General features: G+C 50.4%; 1 protein-coding gene across 1 annotated transcript; it reads right to left on the bottom strand.

Moving 5' to 3' along the window:
- LOC307100159 (bone marrow stromal antigen 2-like) lies at positions 1-2599 on the bottom strand. The gene is made up of 5 exons (XM_079772486.1): positions 2269-2599; positions 1160-1235; positions 813-894; positions 392-543; positions 1-172 (listed from the first exon to the last, which is right to left on the bottom strand). Exons 1-4 carry the CDS (start codon positions 2569-2571, stop codon positions 411-413), a joined length of 594 nt encoding a protein of 197 aa, XP_079628612.1. The 5' UTR covers positions 2572-2599; the 3' UTR covers positions 1-172; positions 392-410.
- Between the last annotated feature and the right edge of the window lie 8571 nt (positions 2600-11170).

Below are 11170 nucleotides of genomic sequence, written 5' to 3'. Positions count from 1 at the left end.
GCTATTAAGATTTATTATAATAATGCCGGCCGATTGACAGAGAGCGCCTCTGGGACCAGTTGTTATGTTTCCAAGATGATGGGAGACTCAGAAAAGGAGCGTGGACTGCATTCTGAGGTTAATCCCCATGTCCCTGGGCGTACAACTCTCAGCCAGGTTAGAATGGCTTTGCCTAATCAGAAGAGAACAGTGACGGTTAGCAGACAAGATTAATAGGATGACATAGCTGGTCTCTGTTCTATTTCTGCCCCAACAGCTCTTCACTGAGATTCCTCTTCTTCCTCCCAAAGACCTTCTCCTCAGTGCCCAGCCCTCCTCCCCCAGGCAGGCCACCACCCCAGGACCTGACTGTCCCTAGCTCCTCCCATCCCTCTCCAGCCCCCCTCCTCACCCGCAGGCTTCCTGGGAACTCAGGCCAGCAGGGCCTGGAGGATCAGGGTCAGGTGCACAGTGACCACGGAGAGACAGAGGCTGATCCCGGAGTTGGAGGAGCCCTTGGCATTGGTGGGGCCCTTGCGGGAGACCAAGGCATCATTCTCTTTCCTGAGGTGGAGATGGGGACAACTCAGCAGGCTGCCAGGTCTGGCTCCACTGTCCCGGGCTCAAATCCCCTCCACGTCTCCTCTCCTTCCTCACCAAGTCACTGGGCAGGACAGGGGCCGGTTGCCACCCAGAGTTGGGTGACTGGAGGGCCAAGGGTGGGACTCCAACTTTGTCCCCAGGGCAATGGGAATTTTCAGGGCCAAGGGGATCCTAGGTCTTGGGGTTGGAAGGAGGAAGGGGGGTGGCCTGGGGTGGGCGGGTGTCCTGACCTTAGTTGCTCCAGCTCTGCAGATTTCTTCTCCAGCTCCGAGGATTTCTCCTGCAGCGACTGATTCAATGACTTGATCTGCTCTAAGGAGGGACAGAGAGTGTGTGGGCACCATAGCCATGCCCCTCAACTGGACCCACCTCCGGACAGGACCCCGCCTCTAGCCCGCCCGCATTTGAGCGAGTGCACCTTGGAAGTCTGGTATGCGCGCCTCTTCCTGCTTCCACTGGATTGGGTCCTGTCCCTCTCACCAGACCCCAATCCCGAGGCCCTTCCCCTCCCTCCTCTTCACACCTGACCTGCTCCTGCAAACGCCCTTACTGGTGCCAGGGCCTGTGTTTTCCTCACCTTGAAGCTTCTGCACCAGCTCCTGTTGCTTGTGGCCCCCAGCCTTCTCCTCTTCCAGGGAAATCCTCAGGGTCTCCTGGGATGCCGTGGAAGAGTAAGGGTGTTGGAAACTGGGGTTCTTGTCCCTGGTGGGGTTGGCTGCTGTGTCTGGGCCCTGCCCCCTCTCCAGGCCCAAACCCCTTTCAGGATTCCTTCCAACCCTCTCTGAACCTGTCTCCACCCTGAAGAATGGCCACAGCCTCCCACCTTCCCAGGGTGTGGTCCTCAAAATGGGAGTTTCAAGCCCCTCCCCCCAGGAATTTGGCCCAAAGCCTGGAGAGATTTTCAGATCTTCTGGGCTATTGTCCAAGAAGAGTTAGAGTCCCCTCAAGCCCAGAACACATGGGATTTCTGAACCCAAGTTAGTTGTCCAGTGGGAGTTTCAAGGACCCCATGTCAAGACCCCAGTTAAAATGCTGCCTCTTAGGGATGCAGTGGACGTATTAAGAGCCCCTGCCTTGCCCTGGCCGGGTAGCTCAGTTGGTAAGATCGTCATCCCAATATGACAAGGTTGTGGGCTCAATCCCTGGTCAGGGCACACACTGAGAATCAACCAATGAATGCATCAATAAGTGGAACAACAAATCAATGTTGCTCTTGCTCTCTCCCTTCTTCTCTCTAAAATCAATAAATAAAAACTAAAAGAAAGAAAGAAAGAAAGAAAGAAAGAAAGAAAGAAAGAAAAAAAAGAAAGAAAGAGCCCCCTGCCTTCTTCAGAGTCTGGTGGGGTCCCCATCCCAACCCCTGAGGGGATTTCTGCCTCCCTCCGACTGTGCCCAGGGGGAGTTCTCAGCTGCCCTAGACCAGTGTCCTGGTGTTTTCAGATTCACCCACATACTACTGGGAATACTGAGGTTCCTTATTGGGTGCTCTGGGGTCCCACACGGGCACCCTAAAAGGAGTTTAGAGCTCCCCAAATCCTGGTGGGGAAATTCAGGCTCCCCATGGAGGGGCCTAGGGGCAGTTTCAAGGTCTATCTCGATCCCCACCTAGACCCTGGGGGTCCCCAAGCACCTGGACCCTAGGATCCTCCCAAGCACAGGGCCTCTCTAGGAGGGGCAGTCACTTACCACAGTCTGGTTGCAAATGGCGGCTTGGGCCTCAGTCTCCCGCAAGACGTCCTGGGCCTGGGTCAGCTCCTGCTCCAGGAGGTGGGTGATGTTTCGACACTCCTGCTCAGCTCGGAGGCCATCCTTGCAAGCTGGGCTATTGGCCTTGACAGCCAAAACGATTACTGCCACAAACAGAACTACCACCAGTAGGCCCAGCAGGATCCCCACAATCCCCACCCGCCCTGGCAGCTTGCGGTCCCCCAGCTTCTTGGGGTACTCATCCATGGCCACAGGAGGGTGGCAGTAAAAAGTGGGTGCCATCCAGAGGGATTCAGGGGAGCCTGAGAGGGAGTCTGGAAAGAAAGCTGGAACTTTCTACTTGCTGGAGTTGCCCCCCTATTAGCATAGGATCTATGCTGACCAATAAAAACGGCCAAAACCGGACATCTGCAGGAAAAGGACAGTTTAGCTTTCACTTTCATTTCCCAGAAATGAGGGGCGTTGTTGTTGCTGCTACATTACAGGTTTGGCCCTTCTGGGCTGGCTGCTGGCCCATGAGCTCCTGTGGGAGAGGACACCCCATCGTAAGGCCCTGCCCTTCTCCTGGGTTCCTGAAGGGGACAGTGGCAGTGACGGGAAGCCTAGGGCATGCCAGCCTTGTGTGCCTGTGGACTGTGACCTGAAGAGGCAGAGCCATCAGTGGTCCAGTCCCCAGCTGGGGAAACTGAGGCTGAGAGGTGAGTGTGGTGGGAGTGGGCAGGGCCGGGGTCTCACCCAAGAGGCTGGCTTTGGTGTCACTCTGGGTAGTGACCCAGCAGGAGCTCACTCAGCATCCCTGCTGCTGTCTCAGGGGACCCGAGGGGCCGTGGAGGGTGTCGGAGGAGGAATATCCTCCTACCTCGACCGCTTAAAGCCACTCAGCAGCCACATGACCAGGATGGGGATGCTCTTGCTGAAGAGTCCCCAAGGAGCTTGAGCATCCCATGAGCAGGCACCTCTCCCCCAGACCAGGACCCCAGGTGCCAGGACACAGCCCTGGGTAAAGCGGACCTATTTGAGGTGCGCTGTGCTAGCCTTCAAACTATAGGGCCAACGCAGGACCAGCACTGCGGTCAGAGGCCAAGGCTGTGTGTGAGCACCCTGCCTCCCTGTGGGACTCTGGGCAAGCAATGTCCCCTCTGCCTCCGTTCCCAAGGCCTGTAAAATGGGGGTGATGATAACAGTAACATTTTCGTGCCCCCCTAATTTTGCAACCAAGGCAAGTGCCTTCCTGCCCTCGCACTAGTCCTGGCCCTGCAAACTGAAAGCTGTGGGTTTCCCTGTAAATTGGTTATGCCACCATTCTTCTGGGCTTCGCTCAGGTTAAGGTACAAGCACTTGTGACTACGTCTGATTGGCAGGGAGGGGGTAGAATCTCAGGGGAAGTGATGAGAGGGAAGGGGCAGGTGTTGTGATCATTGATCAGGAAGGTGATGATGCTCCCATGACATTGGACCCCTTAATACCAGGAAAAGCAAAGCACAGTGTGGGGGTGGAAAACACATTTTCCTTCCACCTTTCTAGTTGTTCTGACTAGACTCATACTCCAATTAACACCAGACAGGGTAAGAGGCACAAACAGCCAGCTTGGTTGCAGGTGACATGTTATTACACATGACAGCCTCATTACACATTTATATTGTGCCATGGGAACCCCCAGGGCAGACGGGGCACTGGAGGCCTAGGTGCCATCCAGAGCTAGAGAGAGGGGGAGCTCCATGTCCATGGACTGGGAGCAGCGATGTCTGCTGGGCCATCTGTAACATGGGACTTGGATCCAAAGGGCCTTGCTCCTGTCCTCTCTGTCCTTCGCACCACGTTCACGTTAAACCACAGAGGCCTGTGATGAGCTCCCCTCCTGGAGCAGGTCCTCTTCTAACTCCCTCTCAGGCAGTTAGGGAGAAGGAAAGGGATCTTCCTGAGGATTTGTTTCTTGAAAGGAACAGCTTAAAACAGGCAGTATCTCCAAAGGCGTATTTGGGGTGGTACACTCTGCTCCCCTCAACAGGAACAACAACCCCAGACAACAGGGTTGCCCCAGATTCAGGGAATGTTTGTGATAAGAAAATATACTCACACCTAGCTTCTATTTTTAAATATATTTTCTTTTATTTCAGAGAGGAAGGGAGAGGGAAAGAGAGATAGAAACATCAATGATGAATGAGAATCATTGATTGGCTGCCTCCTGCACATCCACTACTGGGGGTCGAGCCTGCAACAGGGGCATGTGCTCTTGACTGGAATCAAACCTGGGACCCTTCAATCCTCAGATCAGTGCGCTATCCACAGAGCCAAACTGGCTAGGGCTACAACCTAGCTTATTTTTAAAAAAATCTTTATTGTTTCTATTATTACAGATGTTCCTCTTTTTTTCCCCAATAGCTCCCCCTCCACCTGGTTCCCACCCCACTCCAGTCCTTCCCCTTCCTGCCCCCCACTGACCTGGTCCTTAGGTGTAAGCTCTTTGTCCAATCTCTTCCCGCACCCCCCACAATCCCTTCCCCCAGAGAATTGTCAGTGTGCTCCCTTTCCATGCCCCTGATTCTATTACATTCACCAGTCTGTTCTGTTCAACAGGTTTATTTATACATTTTAGTTTTAGGTTCACTTGTTGATAGATATGTATGTGTTGTCACTTTGTTGTTCATAATTTTTTATCTTTACCTTTTTCTTCTTCCTCTTCTTAAAGAATACCCTTCAGCATTTCATATAATACTGGTTTGTTGGTGATGAACTCCTTTAGCTTTTCTTGTCTGTGAAGCTGTTTTTCTGACCTTCAATTCTAAATGATAGCTTTGCTGGGTAGAGTAATCTTGGTTGTAGGTTCTTGCTATGCATCACTTTGTATATTTCTTGCCACTCCCTTCTAGCCTGCATAGTTTTTGTTGAGAAATCAGCTGACAGTCGTATGGGTACTCCCTTGTAGGTAACTAACTGTTTTTCTCTTGCTGCTTTTAAGAATCTCTCTTTGTCTTTTGCCCTTGGCATTTTAATTATGAGGTGTCTTGGTATGGTCCTGTTTGGATTCCTCTTGTTTGCGGTTCTCGGTGATTCCTGGACTTGTAAGTCTATTTCTTTCACCAGGTGGGGGAAATTTTCTGTCATTATTTCTTCAAATAGGTTTTCAATATCTTGCTCTCTCTCTCTTTCTGGCACCCCCATAATTCGGATGTTGGTACGCTTGAAGTTGTCCCAGAGGCTTCTTACACAATCTTCATATTTTTGGATTCTTTTTTCTTTTTGCTTTTCTGGTTGGGTGTTTTTTGCTTCTTCATATTTCAAATCTTTGACTTGATTCTTGGGATCCTCTAGTCTGTTGTTGGATCTCTGTATATTATTCTTTCTTTCAGTCAGTGTATGCTTAATTTCTGATAGGTCCTTTTTCATAGCCTTGAGGGTCTCACTAAATTTCTCAGACGTTTCTAGAAGATTCTTGAGTAACCTTATAACCGCGGTTTTGAACTCTATATCCAGCATTTTGCTTTCACCCATTTCTTTCATTTGTGACTTGTTTCTTTGTCTCCGTATTTTGGCCATTTCCCTGTGTTTGTTTCTCTGTACTGGGTAGCTGCAAAGTCTCCTTGAGTTGATAGAGTGGCCTTGTGTGGTAGGTGTCCTGTAGGGCCCAGTGGCTCAGCCTCCCCAGTCACCTGAGGTGGATGCTCTTGGTGCACCCCTTTGTGGGCTGTGTGCACAGTCTTGTTGTAGTTAACCCTTGATTGCTGTTGGTATCACTGGGAGGAATTGACCTTCAGGCCAATTGGCTGTGATGACCAGCTATGTCTACACTAGAAGATCTGTTGTGCAGGAGACACCCTTTGGGGCAGGACTTGCTTCAGTGGGGCTTTGGTGCTCACTGAGTGTGCCCCTTGAGTGTGTCTCTTATGGATGTGAAGAGTTGTAATCCGGTATGGTATCACTGTGACCACTGGGTACACTGGCTCTTGGATCTCCAAGGAGGTGCAAGGTCAGCCACTGTCTTGGGCCGCCCAGCAGGAGCTACAGAGAGATTGCAGATTCCTCCTCTTTGTATGGGGTTTGGATGAGGCCCAGCTGTGAAGCAAGGCAGGCTGCTGCTGCCGGGCCTTGGACCTTCTTTTGGAAGCTCTGGGGCTCTCTGTCCCTGCTGCAGTGTGACAGGTTTTAGAAGGAGAAATGACAGGCCATTCATTTGCAAAAGCCGATGCACACAGCTTGGGTGGGGTTGTAAATTGTGTGTGGTGGGGTCCTGGGAATTACTAGGACAGAACAAACAGCAATGGCTGCCCGTCAGCGCTGCACCTGAGAGGTCCCAGGGTCTCTGTGTCCCGGGCCCTCGTGCAGGAACAATGATCGCTGGGAGCACCACTGAAAGCCGCCCTCACGTTCCGATGCCAGACAGTCTGGTTTCTCCCTGTAGGTGTCTGGGTCCCCCAGAGTCTCGCCTGGAACTGGAGTTCAGGCCAAGTGGGAGCTTGTACCTCCCTCCTTATTAAAAGAGCAGCACATCCCGGTTGAATGGCACCATTAGGTGGGCAATGGATGGCTGTTTACCGGCTTTTCCTGAGCCATCTGTGAGCACAGTAAGTGCTCCTGGGCTAGGGATACGTTCAATCCTAGTGGGGCATAGGAACGTGGTGTGGGACAAAACATGTGATGTCTTCTCTGCGAGAGAGAATGCTCCACCTGTCCTAGCCAATCAGCTCGAGCCATTTGCCAATCAGTGGAGGTCAATAGTGTCTCAAATTGAGTTTTAGTTAATGGAAGGCAATTGATATCCCGATCATGTCCTGCGAGTTTTGTACAGCGCTGCCTCCCACCGAGAATTAAAGAGCAAACCAATGCTAGGTAAGGGGACAAGGTTTTGGAGGGAGTATGAGAGCAAAACAGCCATTCAATACACCTCAGCTCAGGTACCACTTGTCCTATAAGTCCCATTGGTGAGTGCCTGGTGGGAAATAACATTAGTTGAAGAGAACGTTGGGGAGAGATTCTATTCAAATATGGTGTGCTGAGCGCATCCTCCACCAAGCAGCGTTCTTTTATCCCTTCTGGGGACAGCTATCCAGGGGAATTTAAGGCTGGATCCCCTTTTAGGATGTTAAACAGGTTTTATATGTTCGCTGTGGGAATACCTAGCACTTGTGGTACCCAATTTCTATCTCCTAGAAACTTTTGAAAGTCATTTCGGGTTTTGAGTTCCCTGTGGTCAAAGGTAACCTTTTGGGGTCTGATGGTTCTTTCAGTGAAGACATAGCCTAGATAACTCCATGGATTTGTCATCTGTACCTTCTCAGGGGCGACTAAAAGGCCTCTCGAGGCAGTTTCCTTTGCCCCGAAGAGGACATAGGCAATAACAGGTCCTTATCAGGGGCTCAGAGGAGTGTCATCCATGTGGTGAACACTTTGCAGCAGGAATCTGCCGCCTGGTTAGCATAAGTGCCTGATGTACGTGGTGCCGGCACGGAGTCGGGCTGGTCAGCATTCCCTGAGGGAGTACTTTCCAGCGATAGCTCTGGGCGGGCTCTTCACTGTTCATCAAAGGGAGAGAAAATGCAAATTTCTCTGATCTTGCAGAGCTGAAGGGATGCTATATAAGCAATCCTTCAAATACATGACAATAATGGGCCGGTCTTGTGGGATCACGGCCGGAGATGGACGTCCAGGTGGGAGAGTACCCATGGGTTGAATATTGTCATGAATTGCCCTTGAGTTGTGTAATAGCTGCCATTTGTTAGATTTTGGGGGGTGGGGGGATTGGGAAATAGGAGAATTCCAGGGGCTGTTGGAATGGTCTATGTGTCCAAAATCCAATTGTTCTCTTACTAATAGATGGGCTTGTTGTAACTTTTCTCCCTTTAAGGCCACTGCTGTACCCAAATAGGGGTTTGGCTTAACCAAGTCAAGGGTAGGGGAGGTAGAACCACAGTGGCCACTCCTAAAAAGGCGTCTATAATGTTAACCCCAGTGTGAAAGGAGATCACGTCCCCACAAATTGACTGGAATCTGTAAGATTAGGGGCTGCATGCAGCCACTGTGCCCATCTGGCCCTTTACAGTGTACGGGCCGAGAACATTGTGATGTCTGGAAAACTTCTCCTATTCCCACTATCCTCTGACCTTGCTTCACTGTGGGCCATGACGAAGGCCAATCGAGATGACTAAGTACAGTGCAATCGGCCCCAGGAGCTAGGAATCTGGTGAATCTTTCCCCTTGGATTTCAATCGTGAGGAGGGGCTGTTCTCTTGGGACTGATTCCAATAAACCCCTCACTCTCCAGTACTACCAACCCTCCTAGATTTCTCTCCTTCCCTAGAGCGTTCTGGACCCAATATGGTAGTAACAAGAGTTGCATGATCTTAGTGTGTGAGGGGAAAATATGCAACCCCTTGCCTGTGATGAGACCTGTATTTCTCCCTGGTAATCACTATCGACAACTCTGGCATTACAGTGACTCCTTTTGAGTTAAAGCTGGAGCGCCCCAAAATAATGCCTACAATGCCCAGTGGCCATGGCCCCCAAGTCCCCATAGGGACGCTTTTAGGGTCGTCCCCTTCCTGTAGAATCAATTCTGTTGGAGTAAGTCCAGTCCTGTGTTCCCAGTGGTAGCTGCTCGGAGGGAGTAGACAGTGGATTTCCCATCTGCCCTAGGAAGGCCATCCGTGCCCCGGTTTGTTGCGGGGCCTGGCACTGGCCCCACTGGGCGTTTCCCTGCAGTGGTGGTAGAGAATTGCCATGTTTGCCAAATTTTGATTTGCATTGGTTGGCCCAATGGTGCCCCTTATGGCAACGGGGACAGTAGACGGGGGTGAGAATTCTCAGAATGGGAGGTTGCTATCTTAGCTTTGCAATCCTTTTTAAAAGGTCCCAGTATCCCACATTGATAGCATTTGGAATCTGTTTTGCTTTTATTCTCTGCCTGGAGAGCCATGGCCAACATTTGAGTCTGGTAGGTTTTTGTTCCTACTAGCTGACAAGCCCTGGTAAATTCCTCCACCGTGGTGGCCTTTCCCCTGATGGGCTGCATAGCCTTTTGACAATCAATGTTGGTGTTCTTATAGGCCAGTTGCAGCAAGAGAATATCCGCAGCCTGACTATGACTGATCTGCCGGCGAATGGATTGGGTAAGGTGATTTACAAAGTCAACATAAGATTCCTGGTGAACATTAACCAATGAGCCTTGCTGAATTCGGCCTTCCAGAATACACTCCCAGGCCAGCTGTGCACAGAGAGGTTGGGTAAATACTTGAGGCTGCAGATTCCATTGTTGTTGTACATTAACGTATGGTCCCTGCCCCTGCAGCATTGGGGCCATAACGTGACCGGCGCCCGCTAGATTGTTTTGGTTAGCCTGCTGTTCACAGATCTCATCATATCCTGCTCTCCGTAATAGACACTGACTGGCGTCTAAAGTCGTTTTAGCCAAAATCTGCCAATCCCATGGCGTGATATGGTAATTTTCAGACAAGGCATTAAGGAGTCCTTTTGTAAACGGACTGTTAGCCCCATTTTCTCTAACACTTTTTTTATTTCTTTAAAGGTGTTAAAGGAGAGCGGTTCATGCATCCGATTACCTTGCTGATCTTCCATAAATGCGCAAGCCAAAAGCTCTCCTTGTAGCTTGCCTGACACCTGATCCCATAACCGAGGATCTAGTTGATGAGCCTTCCCACACCTGAGGCGGGGATTGGGGGCCTTAGGTATATTACAGACTCTACAGGCTTTACTTCAGGAGGAGGGGGCGGTGGTAAATCCTCCTGGTGTTCTGTAGGCTTTGGTCCTCAATATCAAGTGGGCATAGTGCAGCTCAAACAAGAGCCCATGTAATTAAAGATGACAAAGGCACTTGTTTTCCCTGGGCCTGATTTCTCTTTAAATTCCTACCTTCTTGTTCCCAGAGATCAAGGTCTAATGTTTCAAAATCAGGGAACCAAGGATTATAAGTTATGACAGTCTGCAAAAGGCCCTTTAATTGTTCCTTGGTAACCGAGTACCATTCACCTTTCACAACTGTTAAAGTACTGTTATATATTGTCGTTGTTTTACGGACAACTTCTGTCCCATTGTAAAACCTTAGCTGAAAAACATACCCTTGAACTTGGAAATCCCAAGTGAGCTCCAATGACTTACTGCGCAGTTACTTTCATTTCATTCCGCTTCCTTTTTGAGGTTGCTGCCATGTCTCCTTGCATTCTTTGGTCCTCACATGGGCACCACCTTGCCGCGGCTGACCAGCAGACCCCAATGGTTGGATAAATGATTACTGCAACACAAGGTTTGCTGTGAAAGAGAGGGCTAAGGGACTGCCTGGCTAAAGGAACCAGACAGCCTCAATCGCCTGCCTCTTCAGGAGTTTATTGTCACAGCAGTTTGAGATAAAGTTTGTAATTTGGATACAATCAATAGGGTAAGTAATCTTGAAAGGACACATGTGTTTGCCGTGTCCTATAAGCAAGGACAGCTAAAGATTAAGCATAAACATTCTGGTAAGCATCTGGGGGTCTGCAGGTGCACACACTTGTTTGGAAAGGTTAAAGAATAATTAGGGGCACTGCCTCAGGCACTCCCCTAAGTCGGAATTGGGATAAACAGGGTGGGCTGCCATCAGCACACATCCCTTTTCTCAAATATCCTCCTTACAAACTTTCCAACCAAGTCCCAGGAGTGAGGCAGGAAGCAAATTGACAAGGTCCATGCACAGAGACATGGTCTGGGAGGTGGGGAGGTGTGAGCAGGGGATGGGAGGGGACAAAAAGGCCAGGGGAGCCTGTGGCAGGGAAGGTGTTTGGGGGTCTCTGGGTGGACAGCAGGAGCCATAGAGGGGGATCTATTGACCACCTCATCTGGGGACTGTAGGACCTGAGGGCAGTGCAGAAATTTGGGCAGACACAAGGGTCCTGAC

This window comes from Cnephaeus nilssonii (genome assembly GCF_951640355.1).
Source record: "Cnephaeus nilssonii genome assembly, chromosome: 5".
Taxonomy (NCBI): Eukaryota; Metazoa; Chordata; class Mammalia; order Chiroptera; family Vespertilionidae; genus Cnephaeus; species Cnephaeus nilssonii.
Note: the sequence above shows the minus strand (reverse complement) of the source record. Positions and strands in the feature narration are given on the sequence as shown.

Bases quoted from the DNA above. Each gene is read 5' to 3' on its own strand.
- LOC307100159 (XM_079772486.1), bottom strand. From the start codon at position 2,571: ATGGCACCCACTTTTTACTGCCACCCTCCTGTGGCCATGGATGAGTAC. The intron at 1,236-2,268 runs GTAAGTGACTGC...ACGGCATCCCAG, and splicing joins CCATTTGCAACCAGACTGTG to GAGACCCTGAGGATTTCCCT. The intron at 544-812 runs GTCAGGACACCC...TCTCCACCTCAG, and splicing joins GCAGAGCTGGAGCAACTAAG to GAAAGAGAATGATGCCTTGG.